Source organism: Melospiza melodia, chromosome 11, assembly GCF_035770615.1.
Source record: "Melospiza melodia melodia isolate bMelMel2 chromosome 11, bMelMel2.pri, whole genome shotgun sequence".
Taxonomy (NCBI): Eukaryota; Metazoa; Chordata; class Aves; order Passeriformes; family Passerellidae; genus Melospiza; species Melospiza melodia.
In genome coordinates this window covers 14,450,228-14,473,357 of record NC_086204.1, presented here as the reverse complement: position 1 = coordinate 14,473,357, position 23,130 = coordinate 14,450,228, and the positions used below count along the sequence as shown (strand labels likewise).

The 23,130-nt window shown below is 41.0% G+C and overlaps 2 protein-coding genes across 6 annotated transcripts; both read left to right on the top strand.

The window, feature by feature from the left end:
• Positions 1–770: 770 nt before the first annotated feature.
• On the top strand, positions 771–5,717 carry LOC134423053 (holocytochrome c-type synthase). Of its 2 annotated transcripts, none has more exons than XM_063165657.1 (7): positions 771–856; positions 1,281–1,430; positions 2,143–2,291; positions 2,886–3,034; positions 4,159–4,278; positions 4,800–4,886; positions 5,303–5,717. In XM_063165657.1, the coding sequence occupies exons 2-7, from the start codon at positions 1,316–1,318 to the stop codon at positions 5,499–5,501; spliced, it is 819 nt and encodes a 272-aa protein (XP_063021727.1). In that variant the 5' UTR covers positions 771–856; positions 1,281–1,315; the 3' UTR covers positions 5,502–5,717. The 2 variants fall into 2 exon arrangements, with proteins under 2 accessions (XP_063021727.1, XP_063021726.1); XM_063165656.1 differs by lacking the exon at positions 771–856 and adding an exon at positions 864–885.
• Positions 5,718–14,395: 8,678 nt separating this feature from the next.
• RWDD3 (RWD domain containing 3) lies at positions 14,396–21,560 on the top strand. 4 transcript variants are annotated; one of them, XM_063165661.1, is made up of 5 exons: positions 14,396–14,483; positions 18,666–18,814; positions 19,775–20,253; positions 20,965–21,080; positions 21,179–21,560. In XM_063165661.1, exons 2-5 carry the CDS (start codon positions 18,793–18,795, stop codon positions 21,291–21,293), a joined length of 732 nt encoding a protein of 243 aa, XP_063021731.1. In that variant the 5' UTR covers positions 14,396–14,483; positions 18,666–18,792; the 3' UTR covers positions 21,294–21,560. The 4 variants fall into 4 exon arrangements, with proteins under 4 accessions (XP_063021731.1, XP_063021729.1, XP_063021730.1 ...); XM_063165662.1 differs by lacking the exon at positions 14,396–14,483 and adding an exon at positions 14,746–14,781; XM_063165659.1 differs by lacking the exon at positions 18,666–18,814 and having other exon boundaries at positions 14,399–14,483.
• The last annotated feature ends 1,570 nt before the right edge of the window (positions 21,561–23,130 follow it).

The window sequence follows — 23,130 nt, the reverse complement described above, 5'->3', positions numbered from 1 at the left end:
GTACATTTATAATGAATGTTTCTTGGCTCCCCACCTGCTTTTTGCACCTGACAGCTTCTTTAGAGAGCACGAGGTGGGATGAACATTGAAATAGTCCTGTGGGATTTGTACCTGCTCTTACAGTGGTTACTGCATAGCCAGGTCTTAGCACTTGTTAGTCAAAAAGGGCTGTGATGAAGTTAATATTCTGTGCTTTGATGCACACTGAGCTCCATCTTCTGTGTGTTATGCACAGTACTTCACACGTGCAGGTAAAATGCATCTTCTGGCTTGGAAATAAGGCAGTTTGCTTAGGAAACCTTAAAAGAGCTATGATACTTTTCTTGGCTAGTTGATGTTTAAAAATAATCTTAAATAACTTTACTATCTCCGCGAGTTAAATACTAAAGAGGATACACCTTCACGGTATCGGTGCTGCTAGTGGGTTCCTTCTATACTTAAGCAATTACTCGCGGTTTTAAGGGGCAATGATTTCACACACAAGCCCTCAGCACGAGGTGCGAGCACAGCTGCCCGGGGCTTCCCGCGAGCCTCTCTTGGCACGGTTCGCTCTCGCTGGCAAGTTCGGACCCGGCTCTCGTTCCCGGGCTGCCAGGCCTGGGCAGCCGTGCGCTGGGCGAGGGCTCAACCCCAGGGCCGCGGGGGACTCAGCCCTGTGCCCGGCGGCGGGAGGGGACCTGCCCCCTGCCCCGCCCCGCTCCCGCAGCCCTGGCGGCGGGCGGAGAGCCGGGCCGGGACCTGGGCGGGGAGCCGGGCCCGTGCCCGCCCCTCGCCGCCGGGCGCAGGCGTGCAGCGGGGCCGCGTTCTCGCGAGGGCTCGGGGCCGCGGAGGCGCGGGCCGGGCCGGGCCGGGCGAGGTGAGGAGAGGAGGATGAGGAGGACGAGGGTGCGGGTGCGGAGGATGTGCGGGGCGCGGCGGGGAGCGGCAGCGCCGGCCTCGGCGGCGCTGGGAGGCGGCGCTGGGGCGGCCGGGGCGCGCGGAGGGGCGGGCCTGCCCTGACCTTGCGGCTCGGTCACGGCGGGGGCCGGGCCGGGGCGGGAGCCGCTGTCCTTCGGGGCATGCGGGCACAGCTCCGACGGGACCGTGAGGAGCCTGGGCAGCAGCTCGGGGCAGCCCCGCTAGGGCCTTGGGTTTTGTTTGGGCTGGAAGCTTGTTACTTAAATCGATTTTTCAGTTAATTTTTTAATTTGTGGTGCAGTACTGCACCTGCACTTGGCGTTCACCTTAATAAATAGCCGGTGTAGTTTTGTGTTACGAATGTTTGCTTTCTTTTTGTTTAGAAATTTGATCTTGAAAGGCCCGGTGTGCAGAGGCCATGGGTTTGTCCGCGTCCTCCCCGGCTGCCACAGAGCAGCCACCGAATGCATCCAGGCAATACCAGACGGCGTCTCCACCTTCAGAATGTCCCATGCACCAAGAAAAAATGAGCGGTAATCATTCTTGAAACCTAAATTAGCTAAACTCTATGTGGAAACAAGACTGAAAAGTCTTGGTGGGGGGGGGGGGGAGGGAGAAATTCTTCGGATAAATTTGAGGTTTTTGTTCAAAAAAGTAATTCTCAAATAAATTTTACTTAGGAGGAGTCACTTGTTCACCAGAACACTGTGCAGGCTGCTTTGTTTGTAGAGACAGGAGGTGCTTACTGTAGAAGCTGTGGGTCGCTTCCAGTTGTCCGGTTTCCTAAGGGCCCTGCAGATCTGTTCCATGGTGTGGCACAGCCACAGAGGGTCAGGGAGCCCCACAGAGATGGTGATGGGTTGATTGGTTGTCATTAAAAACCGTGCATCTGGAAAAGGGCTGCACAAGGGTGGAGTGAGATGGACGCCTGGAGAAGGATGTCAGCTCTTCTGTTGACTCAGTAAATGCACTGGGTCCCTTAGGAAGTCTTAAGTACAAACAGTTCAGTATTGGGACCAGGATGGGGAGTGGGAAATGAGCATTCAGAGACTACACAGGCAACTCAGGGTTGTCATGATTTTTGGGGCCTGACATGCAGGAAAGAGAGCAGTCAAAACTGTTAAAAAGCTCAGAAAAAATAATGAAATACCCATTTGCATTTACATGAGCTTTCAATGAACTTTTCCATTTCATCTATTGGAGTTTTCATCTTGTAACAAAACGTATACTGCTGTTGTGTTTAAGGTTGTCCAATGCACATGAAGAGTGCTGATCATAGAACTGAGAGCACAGATGATGTTCCTGCACATCAAGAAAGAGCTTATGAGTTTGTAGCATGTCCTGTGAAGTCTGGTACAGCTCAAATGAAAGATGACATAGATCCCAGCAATATGGTAACTTTTGGTTACTTCATATGTTTTCTTTAGTCTTCTTTCTTCTGAAGTATTATACCCAAAAATGTAAATAGTGTTACTATGTAAGCTGGAAAGTCTGGGAAATAACATTATTGTTTTATTTTTAAGACTGCATTTTCTCTTTTTTGTGCAATTTTTTATTTAAAAACAAGTCACTTCTTATTTAGCACTGTATTAAAACTTACATCTCTGGTGATTTTCTTGTTTTTAAAGATATCTTTTGCTCTCTATTTACTAGTTACATAAATGTTTTTTATGATACATTGTTGGATTTTAGTTTCTGTGTAACAGCAGTATGGTTAAGTTCTGATTAGCATCTCTGAGATTTCCTCTGATTAACAAAAAGCATTGCTCTTTTGAAAATTGAAGTTTAGGCAGAAAGCTTTCCTGTAGTCTCCTGATGACAAACTTGTGCAAAGAGTTCTGCTGAAAAAAAAAATGGTGGAATTAAGTAAAGGCTGAACTTCTTGATCTTTGTAGGAGTTGATTGATCATGCTTTGATTTTTCTCAAACACTGTAACTTACCAAAATGTTAATAATGTAGTTTGTTTTTGGTTCTCCTTGTTCGCTAGATGCCTCCTCCCAATCAACAGCCATCTCCAGGTCAACCATTTCCATTGTCAACTGTTAGAGAAGAATCTTCCATTCCTAGAGCACATTCTGACAAGAAATGGGTCTATCCTTCAGAGCAAATGTTCTGGAATGCTATGCTAAGAAAAGGGTAAATACACTGTGAACTATCAGATATATCTGTGAGCCTAGAATTCATGAACTAGTATCATTAGTTATTGGTCTTGGGGGGTTTTTTTTTGGGTTTTTTTTTTTTTTTTTGAGAGTTTGTGGCTTTTAACCAGAAAATAATAAAATAGCTCTTTTAAAAAAGAACTTTTCTTATAAACATCTTTATATTTTAAAGGGTGAGTTGGTCTCAAAAAGCCATGTGTCTTCTAGTGATTAGGAGGATGGTAAAAAATGTCAAGCAACTGCTGGTGGCTCAACGTCCCTGTACAGGGGTAGACAAAGTTTGTATGATGGCAATCATGCCAGCTGCACGATTGCCAGTTGGTTTCATGCTATTGCTGTGAAATGACAGTAGAAGTTCTATGTGAGAACTTCTAACTTTGCACAATGGCTAAAACTGAGGAAATTTGCAAGTAAATATTTTTAGTATTTACAAAGATTTAGTGTACGCAAGACTAAAAATCCTCCTGTGCTGATGTTTCTGTGTTCTTTTGTAATGATTTGTCATTCTCTAACAGGTGAAGTTTACAGGTAGTTGACTTTTGGAGCAATAGTAATTCTTTTTCCTACATGTCATATTGAGTTCGTAACTCAATATGACATAAGCAGCCTGGATGGAACATACAGGTTTGGCTCCTGTAAACACTGAAATGTCTTAAGGTTATGCTAGTTGAATAGGAAGCACACATACAGTCAAAATGCAGTGTCAAGATAGATGGAAAGTATTCCTAAGTGTTTGCAAAATGTATTGAATACAGGACTTCTGTGCATTAGGAATGCAAGTGGGATTTTTCCTAAGCATTTTTTATTAATACTGTGGATGTGGTGATGTTTGCACACCCTGATAACTTTCTGATCCAGTTAAGCTGTTAATTTAGCTACATAGAATTTGCAGATCTCTGTGATGGTAAGTTGGATAGCCACACTTGTGCACAGAAAATGAAGTGGTTCTCAAGATGCTTAAGCAGATGAGCCAGAAGTTTGCATACTTGTCTTGTGTCTTGCATACAGCTGTAAATCTTCATTCAAAAGTTTATCAGATAAAGCTAGGAAGGTAGTTATGCTGTAATGTTTATAAACAATTTTCAACTTCTTATTTTTTAGGTGGAGGTGGAAAGATGATGATATAACAAGTGAAGACATGACCAACATTATTAAGATTCATAATCAAAATAATGAGCAAGCTTGGAAGGAGATTTTGAAGTGGGAAGCTCTACATGCTGCGTACGTACCTGTGAAATATGGAATATTTGTTATGACAAAGATATGAGTTGTAAACTTGGATTAGCATGACTGGTGACAAGACTGTCACTTTTTAGATCAGCATAGTCCCTGTTCCTACAAGACACAGACTAGTTAAGCATTTGGTATTGTAATTTTTTCTCTGAAATTCCATGATCATTTTTACACAGTAGTTTGGATTATGGTTTTCTATTCTTTAATCTGTTAAATCTGTGGATTAGATTTGCAGAGAACTGCTTTGTTGACAAATTAGAACAATGGTTTGGAGCAGATCAGGGATACTGATATACCAGCAGTAAATGCTGACAGAAACTGGGTGACTTTTCAAAGCTTTAGAAAAAGGAAAAAATGTTGGGTTATATCACTTGTAATTAATTTTTTACTGTTGCTTTTTTCTACTCAGTTTCTGTGTTGCTAAAACGAATTACCACAGTGGTTTAATCACTGAAAACAAGACTGTGTTAACAGGTGAAAACTCTTTTCTTTTTGAATTGTGTGCACAGGGAATGTCCATGTGGGCCCTCACTGATGCGGTTTGGAGGCAAAGCAAAGGAGTACTCGCCAAGAGCCAGAATACGTTCATGGATGGGGTACGTAGGACTTTTCAGAAAAAAGATCTCCAGTCTCCCATAGTCTTTTTTTGACTATTTTTGACTTTTTTGAATGTTTCTCAGCTCCCCATCTGCTTTTTGCACTTGACAGCCTCTTTAGAGTCTACGTGGTGGGATGAACATTGAAGTGGTCCTGTGGGGTTTGTAGCTACTGTTACAGTGCATTGCCAGGTCTTAGCAGTTGTTGGTCAAAAAGGGAGGCTGGAGAAATGTGTCTGAAAACATGTTGTGGAATTAATTTAAAGATGTTTCAGAACTGGTCTTGCAAGTTAGAATTGCCAGGAGATAGATGTACTAGTGGGATCTTACGGACAAACAAATCCTGAATGGGCGTCCCTCTCCCAGGTTCATAATCGCCGTTAATGTCTCCATGGGGTGTTCCCTGTCCCCTGCAGGTACGAGCTGCCCTTTGACAGGCACGACTGGATCGTTGACCGCTGTGGCAAGGAGGTGCGCTACGTCATCGATTACTACGACGGCGGGGCGGTGGATGAGAACTACCAGTTCACCATCCTGGACGTGCGCCCCGCGCTGGACTCGCTCTCGGCCGTCTGGGACAGAGTCAAGGTGGCCTGGTGGCGCTGGACTTCATAACTGCTCCTGCGGTGTGTACTCGAAAATAACCACTTTGCTCCTAGACAGTGGACTGTCAATATCAGGACTTGAGACAGAGGTTTGCTGCAGCTGTCGTTGCTTTCATCATCACCACTCTTCTTTGGGGGTGGGAAGGGAGGACAGGGAAATCTCTCCCTAAGTACACCAATGCTTTGTGGTGTTTCAAATGGAATAATAAAGTTACAGTGGCAAAAACATGTATCTTAATTTTCTTAAGAACTGGGAAGCCTTTCTTTGTCTCAGATTTTGCGGAAGCTTGCCTTCTTTTCATTTCATGACTTCAGTGCTGCTCCAAGTACATTGAAATTCTGATTCTGACTGGAGCTTTGAGTATTACTTGATTATTGAAAACAGGAAATTTCTGCCATTATTTCACATATTTAAAGTATTTGGATACCTCCGTGATGAATAAATGGTAAAAGATCTGAACTCTTTCAAATTACATGTTTTATTTACATAATAAAACCATGTATTTGTTTTCACATAGACATTTTACCTATTCAAATACAGCCTCAGAAAACTTCAGTTAATTAGTTAAAGGAGGTGTAGTGTGGTATGAGTATTTTAAAGGTATGTTATGTAGAAAAGGAGAACACTCATGCCTTAATCTGCAATTTTTCTTTGAACCGAAGAACACTGCTAGAACCAGGAAATGAGTGTCACTTTTAAAACAGCATTTCTGAAAGGACAAAATTTATATTTAACGGCTATTTATTTGAATATTTAAAAGTTGGTTTTCTGACGTAAGAAAATACATTATTACAGTATTTTCATATCCGTAATGTTTGTCATGTAATGAATTCAGGACAGAGCTAAGCCTTATTTAAAGCACCTCCTGCAGTGCATCTGCATTTGGCATCCTGGCTGCATTAATGATATTTAGTACAGCATAGTTTTTTATATAATAAGGAATTGCACAAGGGGGTGTGGCTACACAGTCAAACACGTGAGTATAGTGAGGTGTATTACAGGTGTGTACATAACTGGGCTAAAAGGGTATCAAAAGTGCCAAGGGAGGAGGTTGATTGGAGTGTTTTCTAAGGGTGATGCATGGCATAAAGATTTGATTATTGTCTGTGCTTAGTAAGGGAAACTAACTTTTTAAAGTCTTCCACTGTAATAGCTTTAAGTTTGCACGACTCAGTAAATTTCAGGTGCTGTGCAAAACACTTGGAAATGGAAAGGAGTAAGAGAATAGCACGTTGTACCTTTTCAAATGAGGGAAGCTGCCTTCTTGAAACTCCCAACCTTAATGGGAAAGTAGCTGTACATTTCATTTTCTGAAAGTGGCCTGTGTTTAACTGACTGGAACTTTCCCTTTCCCTTTCCCTTTCCCTTTCCCTTTCCCTTTCCCTTTCCCTTTCCCTTTCCCTTTCCCTTTCCCTTTCCCTTTCCCTTTCCCTTTCCCTTTCCCTTTCCCTTTCCCTTTCCCTTTCCCTTTCCCTTTCCCTTTCCCTTTCCCTTTCCCTTTCCCTTTCCCTTTCCCTTTCCCTTCCTTTTTTCTTTTGATAGGAAGCCCCTCTTAATGTTTCAGGAAAGTCATTTCCCATTTAGGGAAAAATCAGTCAGGGAAGCTTTCCTCCTTTGGAATTCCAATGATCACAACTAGTTCCCATCTCATAGACAACTGTTGTACATGGTAGGAATAAATATTATCCAGAATCCTAAGAGGTAAAACATGCTCTTACCCGTACGCACTTTGTTCATTCCTTTTTCAGCTTTTCAGTGATACATATATATATGTATATATATATAAAAATTATAAACAGGGAAGATAAAATTTCCATCTAAATAGGCAATATATGGATAAGATAAATGAAAAGAGAGCTTGTATGAAGCAAATGAAGGAACTGACTCATGAAGGAACTGCTCTGTTCTAACAGTAAAGATTGAGGAGTACTCTTTTTGGGGTGGTGGGTTGTTTTCTCTTTTTGGGGTTGTGGGATTATTTTGGTAGTTGTTGGTTTATGTATTTGGCAACTTGCTACACTGAGGATTCTGTATTTCTCATAACTAAATATGGAAAGGCTAAACCACTGTAGGGAGTACTTCAGAAGCTTCAAAAGCACGAGTTTGCTTTGTTGATTTTGGCAGTGTGATGTTGAGAGCATGGAAATTGTAATTGCTGCTCAATCTGGGGAAACTGTCACAAGCCACTTCATGTGTTTACTATCTCCTGTTACCTTTATCTACCACAGATTCAAAATTGTTCTTTTCTGTGCTACTGTTAATGCAATGTACTACTTTGTCATCAAACTAAAAGGAGAATCAAATAAATAGACTTTTCTTAACTTTGGTATTTGGTGATCATGCTTTTAGCTGTAAGAATTATTAAAATGAGCTTTTACATGTGTCATATGAGATTCTAGTCTGTTACAACTAAACTCTTACTATAGAGTATATATTTGATATTGTTATTATCTGTTATTGTATATTACTACAACTTAACTATTGTCACATCTTTGAATATATTCTTACTCATTTTTCAGGTGAATACAAAACAAAAACCCAAGGACCAAATTCAAGTGTTTACTAACCGAAACAGCAGTTCTCAGAATAAGAGCATATGACAAAAAATACATTCATCCTGAGCCTGGCTAACTTGAGAGGAATGCAAGGAAATGTAAAAAAAAATCCTAAAAGACTAAATGAAAATAATTAATTTCTACAAGCAGTAAGACTTAAGGAAGTAAATGGAGCTTTCTTCTTTAGGCTTGGGTTTCTTGATGCATGATGCATGGATGTTAGAATTAAAATTATAATTCCAATGTAAATTTGAAAAATGGTGATTTAAGTTGGGCTTTTTTTAATCCTTAGGAAGAGTGTTTTAACTAAGAAACTATTGTTCAGGCTATATTAAAAGAAATGTGTGTATATATGCATAAATAAATACATTTATATTCTTTGTAAGTATAGGAAGGTCTGGAGAGCTCATGGAGCCCAAGAAAGTGAAGTATCCTGATCAAGTCCTTTCAGGGAATTCTGCAGTGACATCAGGCTCCCAATCCTGGTCAGGCTGAAACAGAATTTTGGAACCTGTCTCAAACTAAGGTTAACCTCGTGCACATTACAAAGGGAAAATGCAGACACTCACTAAAGAAAAGCTGCTTCTATAATTAGTTCTGTATTTAGATACCTGAAGTTCGCCTGTGTTCTGCTTTGCTGTATCAAAGCCCTGCTTGACCTACTGTGTTTGACTCTTGCAGATGAAACAAGTTAGAGGTGCCCTCCTGGCCTGCCCTGTGCTTAAGGATGTCACAGTGCCCAGAAACTGCACTCTCTGGGACTGGTGGAAAAGGACTCCAGCATAACATTCCCAGCTGTAATCACATGCAGTCAGGAGTGGTTCTGACCTTGATTTCCTGGAGCAGGAAGCCATTCTGCATTCAGGTATGGGTTTTGGCCGCTTGCAGTGGTGTCACTCCAGGCTGCAGTGGCTGCCCTGCACAGGGTGCCTGGCACTGCTGCCACTCTGCAGGGGCACCAGACTGCCTGCTCTGCCTCCAGCACCCTCCCTGCTCAGTCACAAGGGACCAGCTCTCTGCTCTCCTGCAGTTTGTCCTGTCAGTATCTGGCCAACAAGAGTGCTCTGTAACTGGGGAGTAATTCCGAGGCTGATCTTTCTGGGATGCTTGGAGTTCCTGACTGAGTCATCCTGCATTTTGCCCTTGGAAGCAGTTTGGAAGGGGGAGCTGTAGCTCTTCTGTCTCTCATTTATTTTTTTTTCCTCTGTCCCCTAGAAACACTTCTGCTCCTTCCTTTCATACTATGCTCATGGTCCTAGCTTCAATCCCTCTAAGAATTTTTCAGCTAAGGCTTAAAATTTCTGCCCTGCTTTGCTGTAAAAGAAAGAGACTCTATTGCTGTAAGATAGTTGTGTCCATTCTTGATTATTGCTACTTTCTACTGCCAAAGCAAAGTGTTCTGGATTACCACTTCTGAATTATGAGGTGAAAGAGGCATGCTAGTTTAGTGTGAAATTTTGTCTAGTGTTTACATAATTTATTTACCACCAGGACTTTAATGTGCTCTGTAAATTTGAAGTCTCAAATGTGCTGATGAATACAGTTCTGCTTTCAAAAGGTGTGAGAGTGACAAAGGATCTCAGTGCTCTGAAAATGGTCATAAATAGTCTGTCATCTTACACGCTCCCATTGTGTTTGTTCCACTCTTGTATCCAAGTGTGGGGGAAGAGGAGCTAATGTGCCAGCTGCAGGAGATGGAGGCAGATATATTGTGTTAGCTCAGCAGCCAAAAATGAACTGCCAGACTAAGAAGCATTTCCTAATATTTGGACTTCTACTAATGTTTGTTTTTTATAGAGGGTAGAAATGCCTCTTTCAGAGCCATCACTTTTTAAAGGTATCTGTTCCCAGCACTCACTAAATGATAGGGCACACTAATTCTCTGTCTCCTTTGCTTACACCTGGAGGAGAATCCATGTAGTGAGGTTCCACAAGCCAATGTACTTGATGTGGCAGCTGAATGTTTTAAGAAAAGATGCTAGATGTGCTCATTTCTTCAGTATCATACCCTTCCCTACCCACAAGTATTTTTACATATGTTATTTTAAAAAATGCACAGGATTGCTAGATTTTTACAAATTTTTAGTAGGCAACTTCATGCATTTTTACTCCCACTGAAAGAAGATGTATTCTGTTTATCATTCTACCTTTGTACAAGGTAAATTGCATGCAAAGATCTTTATGCAGTGAATCAAGTAAGTATTGATTCTGTCATCAGTGGAATCTATGGTCATATTAGACATGTCAGGTCATAAAAAGCAACAATTTTAGTTTGCATTAGATGGCTAATCACTTTTATGTGCTTCTCCTTCGAGAAAAAATGGCTTGTCAAACTCTTAAGGGAAGAATCTTATATTCTTCTATGAATGTGACAGTTACATCTATTTGGTCTTACTACTTGTACATCACATTGCATAGAAGCTTCTGGGCAGAGTCCTGCACCCCAGGCCTTATCATGAGGCCTTGGCCACGTGTGAAATGACACATTATTTCCAGGGAGCCACAGATTCTGATGGCAGCTCCCCCAGTATGGGTCTGCTTATCTGCAGTGTGGGTACAGACTTCTGACTGGAGTTGAAATGAATCCAATTTTCAAAGGATTATGTAAATTTATTGGAAGTATTAGGATAATTATTAGGCTTCATTAAGAAAATTTAAAAGATTAGATTATTATTTTTGCTGACATTCAGTTTGGACCATGGCCTGTCTCATAAAATAGAAACCATCACATTTGTTTTCTACATATTATGGGGGAAAAAAAAAAGACTGTCACGTTTTTGTTTTCCCATGTTATGCCAATTTTGTGGTAACTACAGAAAGTTTTAGCTATTTTGCTAACATGCTGCTGTTCTTGCCTCCAGCTTCTGAAGACTATGACCCCATAAACCTCCTGTCTGCAGAGATAGCTAATGCTTTAATTGATCATTAGTACACTTTCAAAATGAGTTTCCATCTGCCAAAAGATTAAGTGTCTCAGGGAATTGACTGAGAGCAGTTTCATGCATGGAGGATAAATGCAAGTGCCTTTAAAAAGCACTGCTAGATCACAAATCCTTGAAAAACTTGCTTCTAAAATACTTACAAGGAAAAGTAATAGGAAAGGTTTTTCCTCTGCTTTGTTTTGCTCTCAAATTAAGTATTTTTTTATATATCAATGAGAATTTGTTGCCTCATTTTCAAGAATAGAAAAGTGAAACCTCATGAAAATGCTGAATTTAACCTTACAGCAAACCATGCAATTTTCGGCAGCTTTAATTTGCAATGTAAATTTTTTGTTAAATGGGTTCATTTAAACTGTAAAAGAAAAAACACAGGAAAAAAAAAAGAAAATGTTCCAGTAGCTCTATTTAAGAATACTAGGAGAAAAATACTTCCATGTTTTATCATGTGTTTTCACAATTAATGGGTTTGCTTCTCTTTCTATTTTCTTCAAGCTTTTGCCTTAGTTTATTTGAAAAGATTTTTACAAGTTTCCTGTTGGTTTCTCTCTGCCATTTTTGTACAAGGCACTTTGGGTAAGACTTTTACCATTGCAATAGCACTTACAGTTGTTATTAGAGAAATGGTAGCTTCTTTCTCAGGTCTCTGAAAAAGTGGTGCTATTTAACTCAGGCAAGGACAGCTCTGGCTGTGCCATTCTGGCTGCATTAGAGCTGGCAGCACTGTTGTGTCAGAAAATGTGGGCACTGCAGCAGTCCCAAAGGCAGAGTGTTGCACTGGTCAGCTGCCACCTTCACTGTGGTTATGGGTTCCTCATCAGTGTTGGTCTTGTGAACCCCAAATGGGCAACTGCAGTAACCCCCTGCACCTCCTAGTGTCCTTCGTGCCTTCTGGAGGATGTGCTTGTAGCACTGCCTGCACTTAGGATCGAGGAGGTGGCAAAGGGGCTGGCATGGAATTGATGGTAAAAGATACAGATGGATGTTCCAAATTTACTTTTTTCCAAATGTCTGTCTGCTCCTGTGGGAGGATGGATTGTAGAAGAATAAGAGTCAGTGCTGAAGGCAATCTCACCCCTGAGGAGCTGCAGCTGTGCTAATTACCGATATTAGGAACAGGCCTGCCCTTAATAGGCCACAGGTGTATCCAGTGAGTGTTATAAAAGGGTGGGCTGGCAAGTTGAGAGGGAGTTGGAGTCAGTTGGCTGTGAGGAGCTGCCTGTGAGCTATCATAAAAGAAGGTGTGAAAGTTTTATGGTATGACAGTGACATACTCCTTCTCTGATTTGTCACTCAAACAAACTGGTCCAAATGCACTATTTTATATATATTCACTAGAGGTTGTTGAAACAATACCTGGCTGAGGCTGTAATTATACTGAATGGGAGGTAAAGGATACTGTTTTTGCAAATAACCCTGGGGAGATTAATCTAACCTGTGTATGAAAGGTTGCATTCTGTTTGCCTTGTCAGGCAAAGTGGCGATACTGGTGGCACTATTGTTTTGTGACAGGATGTTGGAGCTGGCTTAATGTAGGCTGACTAAGAAGTGAAGCTTTTCTTTTTTAACTTTATTTGCTGTGTGTTCATGGGGAAGTATTCATTTAGAGAATGTGGCTAAAATTCTATCAAACACTTCAATGCTTGAAGAAATAAAGAGAGGAAATAAGATCTTGACTTTCAATTGTAATAATGCAATATGAAGGCCAGATTGTAACTGTAGATGTTCATTTCAAATTTAAATATTTAGCATTTTCAGTTGTCTGTGAATACACGAAAATTTATTACATTAAGATGGAATTTAGAACTTTGACATGAAGCTGATATTTTCATAGAGTGAAAAATATCAAGCTGACATTATACTGTCTCATTTGATGACTTCCAAATGTCAGAGTGCAGTAACTTATTCATAGGGACCTCTATGTCTTGTGATAGTGTCAATTCAAAAGACATTTACATCGACTTTTTTATTTAAACATGTAAAATGGAATATGCAAAGTGGCAGAGAAGAAGAGGGAAAGACCAGGGCAAGGAAGTTCTTAATAATAGAATGGAGGCACTTCTAAGGCTAATTTCCACCACAGCCTCATTTCTGATAGTGGCCTGGCTGTGCTGCTCCCTCCCAGCATCTTCCTCCTCCCCTGCTCAGCCACCACTTAGTTCTTGTAATTTCAACACAAGTTAGGGGGTTAGAAATCCTGAAAAGTAACCCCCCAGCCCTTGCTTTTAAAAGTGATTTTGTACTAATAGGAGATACTGGATGATTTTGCCTGGGAGTTAATTGATGCCTATATAATTAAGATCAAAGTTACAAGGTGCTTATATAGCTTGAGTTATAAGATCTCAGTATAACTTGATGTATCTATATAACCTGATATCAATATAACCTAAATAATCACTTTTTATATATCTATATAACCTGAATCATAGTTTATTTTATACCTATATAACTTGAATCATAACTTTCATACCTATATAACCTGATATAAATAACTTTTTATGTATTGTAATGGCTAGTATATGGTTAACTAGTTGCTTAATGCTGAATAAGCAAAAAGGAAGAAACAGCTTGCCAGGTGGATAGCTTTAGAGATAGGTAAGTATAGTACTAATGAGAAATTGACAAGGGCAAAGCCAATTAGCCACAAAACAAAGAATTTGGGCCGGTCGAGACCAGACAGACCAAGGAACACCATAACTGTGCATGGTCTGATGACAAAGTTGAAAAGTTCAGATGTGAAGAAGACCTTGGAAGCCTTCATCAAAGAGCTCTGACAAACTGGGGAGGCACAAGTGCAGTGCAGAAGAACGGTCTAACAACCACCATATCACACAACGTAAATTAGTTCTGGAGCCTGTGTGATGATGTTGTAGTGACATGGTGATACCAAGCAGTACTTACTGCGTAAATATCCCACAGCACAGACACGGGTGGGTGAGTTAGGGGGAGGCAGCCCCCTCACCCCCAGTGCTGCAATAAGCTAACACCTGCTCTATAGACACTGGTCTACGGGGATTTATTTCCAGCCTGTCTTTCGGGCATCGTAATGGTGCTGTTGGTAATGCACAACCTCGGTGTGAGGGCTGGTAACGGGTTGTGAAGCCACAGTAGTTGATTATAAGAATTATTATTTTGTATTCTAGTAACTGTGCAGGGCTGCGTGTGGCTGCGATCCGTGTACAGCCCAAGGCCGAGCCGGCTCTTCCTCATGTGGGTCAGATCGTCGCACAGCGCTCCGCTGCGAGACAGGGCCGGGCGGAGGCAAAGAGCGACAGAGGGACACGGCGCGGGCCGCACGCAGCGGCCATTTTGTTCCCCTCGCTGCGGCGCGCTCCGGGCCGGCGGCGCCCCCTGGCGGCCATGGTGCAGACCCCGCGGCCGGCAGGGGGCGCGGCGGCGCGCGCCGGCGGCCATGTCGGAGCTGGCTCGGGAGGAGCTGTCGGCGCTCGCCGCCATCTACTGCGAGCCGGGCGCCTGCGAGGTGCTGGCGGCCTCAGGTGATGCGGCCGCGCTCTCTGCCCACAGCCCGGGCTCGCCCGACCAGACCCCGGGAGGAAGCACGGCGGGGCTCAGCACGGGCGCACTCGCTCGCTACGGTCGCTTGTCGCGTGTCCCTACCCCGCCGGTGTCTGTGCTGGCGGCCGCGCTTGGAGCGCGGAGCCCAGCGGGCCCTGCTCGGTTACAGTCAGGGACCTGCTCGGTGCCCTGCGGCCCAGCGCTGGGAGCGGGCTAGCTGCTCTCTAGGCAGACGAGCAAGTGAATCTTGTACGCGTTAGCAAGCCCAGCTGTTGTCTGGTAATAGCGAGTAGGGTACAGCTGTTGCAGTGTCTAAGAAGCATTGGGTTATCTCTGTATTTTTCTGGAGTAAGCTGACTACCTGGGCACTGTGATGTGCCAGATATTACTGCTGCTTCAGCAGGATGTTACGGCTGTAGGTTTTACAGGGTACTGAGGCTGATATTCGTGTCTGCTGTGGGTGGAATGATCAGGTTTGTTGTACTTGCTGCCACTAGCTGCTGGATCCTGTAGACAAGGAGTGCAGTAGATGCCTTCATGGTTTGTGCGCCAGCCATGGTGGCCACTGATCAGAACATAGTATTAAGAGATGGCTTTTTTTAGTCTGTGCTGTACCGTGCTGTGAAGATGCCTCTTCAACAAGGGAGAATAAATCTCAGTAGTTACAGTGTACAATAGCAGCTCTGTCAGGCTGAATTGTCAGGTAGGATATGCAAGTGTTGGTGTCTAGATCCAGGCCATTAGTAAATTTTGCTTGGTGCCTACCACAGATGTGACAACTCTTAGATACTTGTTGGAGAGAGATACACGTGCACATATAAGCCCAGAATATGCCTATGCTGTGTACCACAGGTCCCCGGTGTGTGGGAGCTCTTGCAGGGTCTGCCCGGCTCCTCCACACAGCGATGGACAGGGAGCAGCTTCCTGCAGTGAAGTTATGGGGAATGCTGCTGGAGATGGATGCAGCGGTCAGATTTTGTCTGCACATGCATGTATTCAGCCCTAAAGAACTGAGATTGATAAGGAGAGGTTTTTTGTTCTGAGGGTGACTGAGTGCTGGAGGCTGCCAGGAGAACTTTTGGAGTCTCCCTCACTGGAGATAATCCAAATGTCTGCACATTGTCCTGTTGTAGTGACTGGGCTTGAGGGAGAGGCTGGATGAAGGCATTAGTGTCTGTATTAACCAATTAACCACAGTAATCTAAAACTACCAATTTTCTATCTAGGTACACGACACACCTCCTGCTCCAGTGCAGGCATATAATTCTGCCATTTAATTCTTTTAAGTTGGTATTTAGGCTTGTATTTTTGAAATGTGATTGATGAAATGTTTCAACTGAGCTTTTTTTTAAAGTGAAAATTCCAAGAATGTTATTTTGGGCATAGTTTGAAAAAGCAGTATGCAGGCTTATCAAATGTTAATTTTAAAAAAAGTGAGTATATCCAATCATTGCATATACACATCTGTTCCTCCAAATCTGTTGGAAAATGTAGGCACATTCTTCTCTGTGCTTCATATATGGAAAAATGATTTTGTGTTTATAAGTTACTAGAATCTAAAAGGTTTAAAATCCTTCCTGGACATAAAGTGAGGTGCCACAAGCGCACAGTAGGAGTAGACTATTTTATTTATATTGTTATGTGGTGTTGGAGGGCCTCTAACCAGGCCCTGTGTTCATGATATGGTAGGATCAGGTATATTTGATTGGTTTACATAGTTCTGCTGGAATTGAAAAGATTATTTTACAACAATGGTTATTTGTATTTTTCTAACTCTTGGAATTTACTTGTTGGAGCTGTAGAATCTCTAGTCAGTTTACAATTGACTTGCACTCCAGTCATTAGATTACATTTGCTTTAGCTCTTCAAACCATGTAAATTGTCATTGACCAAGGGTGCACAGGCATAACTTCCAGGAAGACTGTTATGTTATGCAATCTCTAAGACATTAAGAGTAATTTGTGTGTAGATCCATGGGATCAAAAAGGAGGCCATTGGGGATTCGTGGTTTTGAGAAATGTGAGAGAATGCTTTTACAGGTCTCTTAGTATGGTAAAAACTTTGGCTTTTTGGAATTTAAAAATGAAGTATTCAGAATGTAAAATGTGTTTTTATCAAAACCAATGTGTGGATGAATTTAAATAAACTAATTACACTGTATCTTTTTTACCTTACCTATCTATTTGCGAAGATTAGTGTTACAGATAGAAATCCATAATTTAATTGTTAATCTATTCTCTTTTGGTCTGTTCACCAAGCTTGCTATAAAAATATATTTAGATATTCTAAGCTTGTACGTTAGTAGGTGCCATTTTCTGAATTTAAAAATAGACTGCATGTGTTGCATAAAATGCCTTTGGGCAGGAGAGGAGGGGGATATCTGTCTGGTTGACATGGAACATAAGAAAAAATCTGAAGTATGCTAGAGCTAAATATACTGATAAGCATGCAGCTATGGGGGGAAATGAGTTAAAATGTATTGAGTTTGGTCTGATTAGCACATTAAATGCCAGCAGAACAGTCATACCCAAGCTTTTATTTCAGAAATAATCATCATGTTGCTGTGAAGACAACTCGGCCCTTGTAGCATGTGCAAACAAAGGAAATATTTCTTTGGAGCCAGGTTGCGTGGGGTGCCGCTGCTTTGCTCTTTGTTCTGCCACTGTCTGCAGCGCTGGTGCAGAAAATGGATGCTGCAAGGTTTAGTTAAACTTAGATGCTGTAGCCCTGCAAAGGTCTTGAACTGATTCTGCTTTCTAAAAAAGTAAAGTCTGAAGCAGAACTGATTCTGCTTTCTAAAAAAGTAAAGTCTGAAGCAGATGTAAATGAGCATGGCCGGGCTTTTCCTGATGGCTCAGGGTGATACACCTTGGGATGCGAGGCTGTTCTGCCTCCTTCAGATTAGCTCATCATAAGGAGAGGTGTGAGATTTTTGCAGGTTTAAGAATAAGATCACTGCAGCAGGAGGCCCTTGTCAGAGGGGCAGGGTTGGCCTGTCTATCCCTCTGTTCCTTCTGAGTTGGTGAGGTCTGTTGTGACAAGCTAGTGGAAAAATCCTAGGAGGATTATCAGAAAGGTAACATGTATTTCTGTCACTGTAATTAAGCTGGTGATAGAGCAGTATTTTTCAATTTATATAGGCTGTGCATTTTAAAATCTCGTGGCAACATAGTTGGAAACCAAGTGATTCTCAGGCAGGATTCAATAGTGCTGGCCCCATTCAGGCAGGCGCCAGGTGGGGCTGCCCTGAGCGGGGGCAGCTGAGGGGCGTGGGGCAGCAGCACTGTCTGGTGCAGTGGCTGTGTGTGCAGACAGCTCCGTGCTGGCCAGGAGGGTGCTGGGGCCCCAGGACACGCAGGGCAGGTTTGCTGCCTGTGCCTGTGATTGTGTGTGCTGAGCCTAGTGTAATGGCAGAGGAGCTACTGCTGCTGGCACCCAGGAAGAAACACTCGTTAGGGCATGAGAAAACAGAAATTAGGAGTGGGATGGCTTGAGGTCCTCCTCAGTAACTGCTGGCCATGTGCAAGGGTCTTCTTCCAAGGCTGGTGTTTTTCTGAGGAATGCATTTGTCTTAAAAGTAGTCTGGAACCTTTGATAGGGACTTGGAGGATAGAAGATAAAGAGTCATTTCCTGTTGTCTGGAAATGACTCTTTTGACATGTGGTGCCTGTAAATATGGGCACGGTTGGGTGTGATTTCATTGAATTCACTGGAATTGCATCTACTGCTTTCACCACTGGATTTGACTTGGAGACTTCTTCATAGTACTGCTAGAATTTGATTATTGGGTTTGGAGGTATGCGGATTTTATTTTGTGACTTCTCTGACCTGGAGAGTTTTTTGTATGACTCGGGAAGGAGGTTTGAAAACAAGCCCTTGGATAAGCTTTCTAAAGTACTTCTGTCTGTCCAAGTCACTTTTAGATTCTTTCACTTTTTAGTAGGTTTCAGATATAAAATCATACATTTCATGTGAGAGGCACTGTGAGAGGTTGGTTAGTGGCATCAGTAATACTAATCAAACATAATTCATCTGACTGTCATGTAAAGGAAGGGAAGGTAAGGTAGAGGGGGAAGAGTGCAAGTCACTTCAAAAGACCTGCTCTGAAGCTCAGCTCTCCTCTAATCTGCCTTTCAAATCTGGCTTCTTCTGCCCTCATACAGTGAAACAACCTGACATTTTAGCAATTTTTGAAAGAAAAGGAGTGAAGTGTTTAGAATGCATCAAAGGGGTGAAGCAGAGAACATCTGAAGAAGATCATCTTTTGTCTGATTGATACCCTCTTACTTCATGGCAGAGGAGCGAAAGAAAGGTCTTTGTCCGTGCTTTGTACTTTGTCAAGTTTTGTATTGTTTTTCTGTGAAACTTCTAGTTAAGGTTTTATTTCATTAAATGAAATACTGTACATAACTTTAATATTAAGCATCTTTGCATCTTTGATTGTGTGATTTATCAGGATGATGTGATCTTCAGCCTTTCCTGCTGCATACTGAGTGTATCCTTTCCACTCTGAAAATAATTCTATTCTTAAGTAGCCCTACAACAGATTTGAGCAGCTATGAAGATAATAAACATACATTAATATGAGTACATGCATAATTAGATATGTATTATCTAGGGTCAGGTGTCCAACAGAGGTGGTTTCCTTATGTCAGTCCAACTGTTGTAGAGGAGTTGGCAGAAAAGATTTAAGTGTATTTTCTCTGCAAGTTGTGGGGGACAAAGAATCTGACTTCTTTCTTTCCAAGTCTCTGCTTAGTGTGGAAATGCTTTTGAATGATTGTCTTAAAAAATACCTGGTGCAAGTCTGTTTGCCTTGCATTAGTATTGATGTTAGAAGCCTTACAGATTTCTGTAGGAGTAAACTTAGGGCAGTGCTGAGTCCATCCAGAAAAGTCTGTATTTTCAGTTGCCCTTGCTTTTGCTGTTGAGCTGTGGAAGCTGAGTTATGTGTTTGAGAGAGACAATTCTTTATTACTGGCTTGTCTAGACTTTGAAAGAGCCAAAAGGTGTGAATGCTTTTTAGAATGTGTTAATAACTTTTCTTCTACTATGTTATAGAAGTGTTTCATTTCAGGATTCCCTGCAGGTATAGCTTGAGCCATTGGCTGCAAGCCCTCACCCTGCAGAAAAAAAAAATCACCCCCTCTTATTTTATAGGAAATGTGAATTATTTGAGTTGAATTGTTGAAGAAAATAACATGATTTAGTGATATATATCTATTTCAACTTCAAGCAAACTATTAATGTTGGGATTTTTTCTATTTTCCAGAGACGCATGGAATCTCATTTAGAATTCAAATCACTGTGAAGGAAGTGCTGGATACAGATGTACTTTTAAAGCTGTTTTTTCATTTACCAGTCAATTACCCATCAACTGTACCAGATATTTCTGTTACCTCAGACCAGCTTACAAGGGCCCAGTGTGTGGATGTGAGAGAGAAATTACTTGAAGAAGCCAAGCAGCATCTTTCTGAGCCCATGGTACACGATCTGATTCTTTGGGTACAGCAGCATCTTCAAGATGTCATTAAGCAATCAGCAACAGTTTGCAATGAAAAAACTACTTTGTCAAAAGGAACAGAAGATGGTATCTGGATGCTCCTTTTGCATTTAGATCACATGAGAGCAAAGGCAAAATATGTGAAAACTGTGGAAAAATGGGCTTCAGATCTAAGGCTGACTGGAAGACTGATGTTCATGGGCAAGATAATATTGATTCTTCTTCAGGGTGACAGGAACAGCATTAAGGTGCAGGAACAATGAATGCTGACTAGTTGTATTGATTTACCACTGAAACCTCTGTGTCTGAATATTTTGTGTGTGTTTTTCTAAGATTAACAATTTTGGAAGCAAATTGATCATTACGAGAGTAGGAAGACCCAGCGACTTTATTCTGTATTTAGGAAAAAGGTGTTCTGTTCTGTCTACAGTGATACCTGTAGACCTGTGGCATGCATTGCTTTGCTTGCCATTAGAACTATACCCTATATACCCCATATCCCTTTGTTTCCTGACCTTAATATGCCTAGATTCAGTTTCCTATATTTCCCTAATGCCCCAGAAAGTGGAAAAGTTTTTGGTGAGGAATTAGTAACAGACAAATTTCTAACTCATTATTAACTGTCTCTTTCCTTAAAACCACATAGTGTTCCTAGTGCATGCCTGGGCTTTGGAATTCTTGTCTGTACGTACAAACTCCCACTGCTTTAGATGAGCTTTTGTGGTGATGTTGGAGGAGAATGTTTTGGCTTTTGTAACTCCTGTTCTCTTAATCAGTTAGGCCTGCTTCACTTAAAGCTGATGAATAGAAGCAGTTGGGCACTTTTTGGCATGGGCACTTTCAAAGTTTGATTGTGGTGTTTTAAAAAAGAATACATTTTGAGTGAGCTTTTGCATTTGACTAAACTTTGGAAATACTAGGTGACATTTAATATTTTGGGATTTCTTTTTGTCATTTAGGAGTACTTGATTCTTCAGAAAACTTCTAAGGTGGATGTGAACTCAAGTGGAAAGAAATGCAAAGAGAAAATGATGAGAGTACTGTGTGAGACAGAACTACAGTCCCAGCATAAAAGGTATAATTTAGTGCTGTTGGGGGTAGAAAAGTAACAGAATTGATAATAACATTCTGACAAATCCAGGCATATTCATGAGTTTTCCTTTTACAATGTAGGTTTCAGATGTTTGAAGTCAAAGAATATTCAGCACTGGAGGAGCTACAAAAGGAATTTGAAACTGCAGGACTTACAACTCTTTTCTCTGAGTTCGTGCCTCCTCTCTTAAAGTAAAATTAGAAGAAACCACTGGACCTCTGACCAAAGCAGTAGACTGCAGATGGAAGATAGAAGGACTAATGTGGCAAAACAATCTTGAAGCTTTTCTGCAAGAAATACCAGTAGTAGTCAATCTTTTGCAAGAAAAAGGCAATTAATACCTTAAGAACTGATAATTTTTTGCCATTCATGTCAAAAAACAATGTGATGTTGATTGTAATAATTGCATGGCAAGCATGAGAGACTGGGAAGAAATAATGCTAAAAAATAGTCTTGTAGTCAGACTCTGTTTTATAGTCCCTGTTTTCAGTGCTCTGTTTCCTCTCTCTCATGGTAGAATGTGTCAATAATGGCTTGTTAGAACACGTGATTAATTTTGCTTTGGAAGACTGTATGAAGATATTTCCATAAAAACATAGCAAACACACATTTAAATATGTGAGGACAGCATATACTTAATGTCCCTTAGGAGTTCATATGCTAATTTTTCATTCTCCCTTTAATTGATTACAAACACTAGATGGTTGATTTGAAGAAAAAGCTCATGTCACTTGAGGCCTGAAAAAAACTTAGTGTCTTTTTAATATTAGTTTTCATTCTAAAATTTATAAAAACACCCACATAGAGGATTTAAATTGATGAAAAGCTGAGGTAGAGCCAATTGTAATATTTTCTTTGGTAGTTTACAGATGTCTTTTTGCACTTTATCTGGTTTTACTGTCTGTGCAGCTTCAGGTATCTTGATTGAATTAAACTGTTGGAGCAGTATATATGCAGACTTTAGTCTTCCATCTTTCAAGGCTTCTGCCAAGTTGTTTTTGTTTGTTTATTTGGGTTTTTTTGATTGGTCACTGGCCTTGGCCAACCTGTAAATTTTTTTTATCAGTAGTTTGTGCTTTATATCTGTATAATGTTACAAATTATATGCATAATTTTATGAATTGTGCAAGTTCTGTTTACCTAGGGAGGATTGGATACTTATTTATTACAATTATTAATGTGTATCCTTTGGTTTCTATTTTACCTGAAACCATTCTCCACAAGACTAGATAAATTATCCAGTAATAAAAATTTTGCAATCACGATTTTCTTAGTAGCTGGCACTGCCATTTGCCATTTCAATTGGCTTTAGCATGTAGCTAAACATGTGCTTTACTGCTCTCTAAAATTCATTCTCAGAAGCCAAATGTCTCATGTATTCTGTAATTAAACAGATTTGATCAATTCAGTATAAACTAATTTATTTCCATTGTTCTGGGGGAAGACCAGAACTATTTGTTTAGTTCCGAAAGTGTGGTTTGGCAAATCATTATGTAAGATCTGATTTCCTGTTTCATGCTCAGACCATGAGGTCATACATCTTCCTTTATATATTCTAGAGAAGTAACTAAAGCAGACTAGGAAGGTTTTTATATTTTACTCCTTGAGATATCAGATGCATAAAGGGTTCTGTATTGTTTGTGAGTCTCTGAAGTTTTTCAGGAGTTTGGTGATTTTTCTCATATGGAGTGTCTCAAATATGTATGTTGCATGTTATTTTATGCACTGATGCAAATTTACTGAGATAGTAGCAAAGTTCTTCTTAGTGAGTATTTCATGTTTACCACATACAGTACTTCAGGCTCAGAAGAAGAGAGACTGGGTTGAACAGGTTTTACAAATCTGTTCTATGTTATTTTGAAATTGCTTCCTGAGGGACAGGAAATCTAATTTTCTATCATTTTAAGTGCATGTGAAGATGAATCCTCACTTTTACAAAGAAGAATAAAACACAGAAGTATCTTTAAAATATTAAAATAACATGTACTTTAAATTACAGTTTCCAGAATCAAGTTGTTATCAGGTGTTGAAA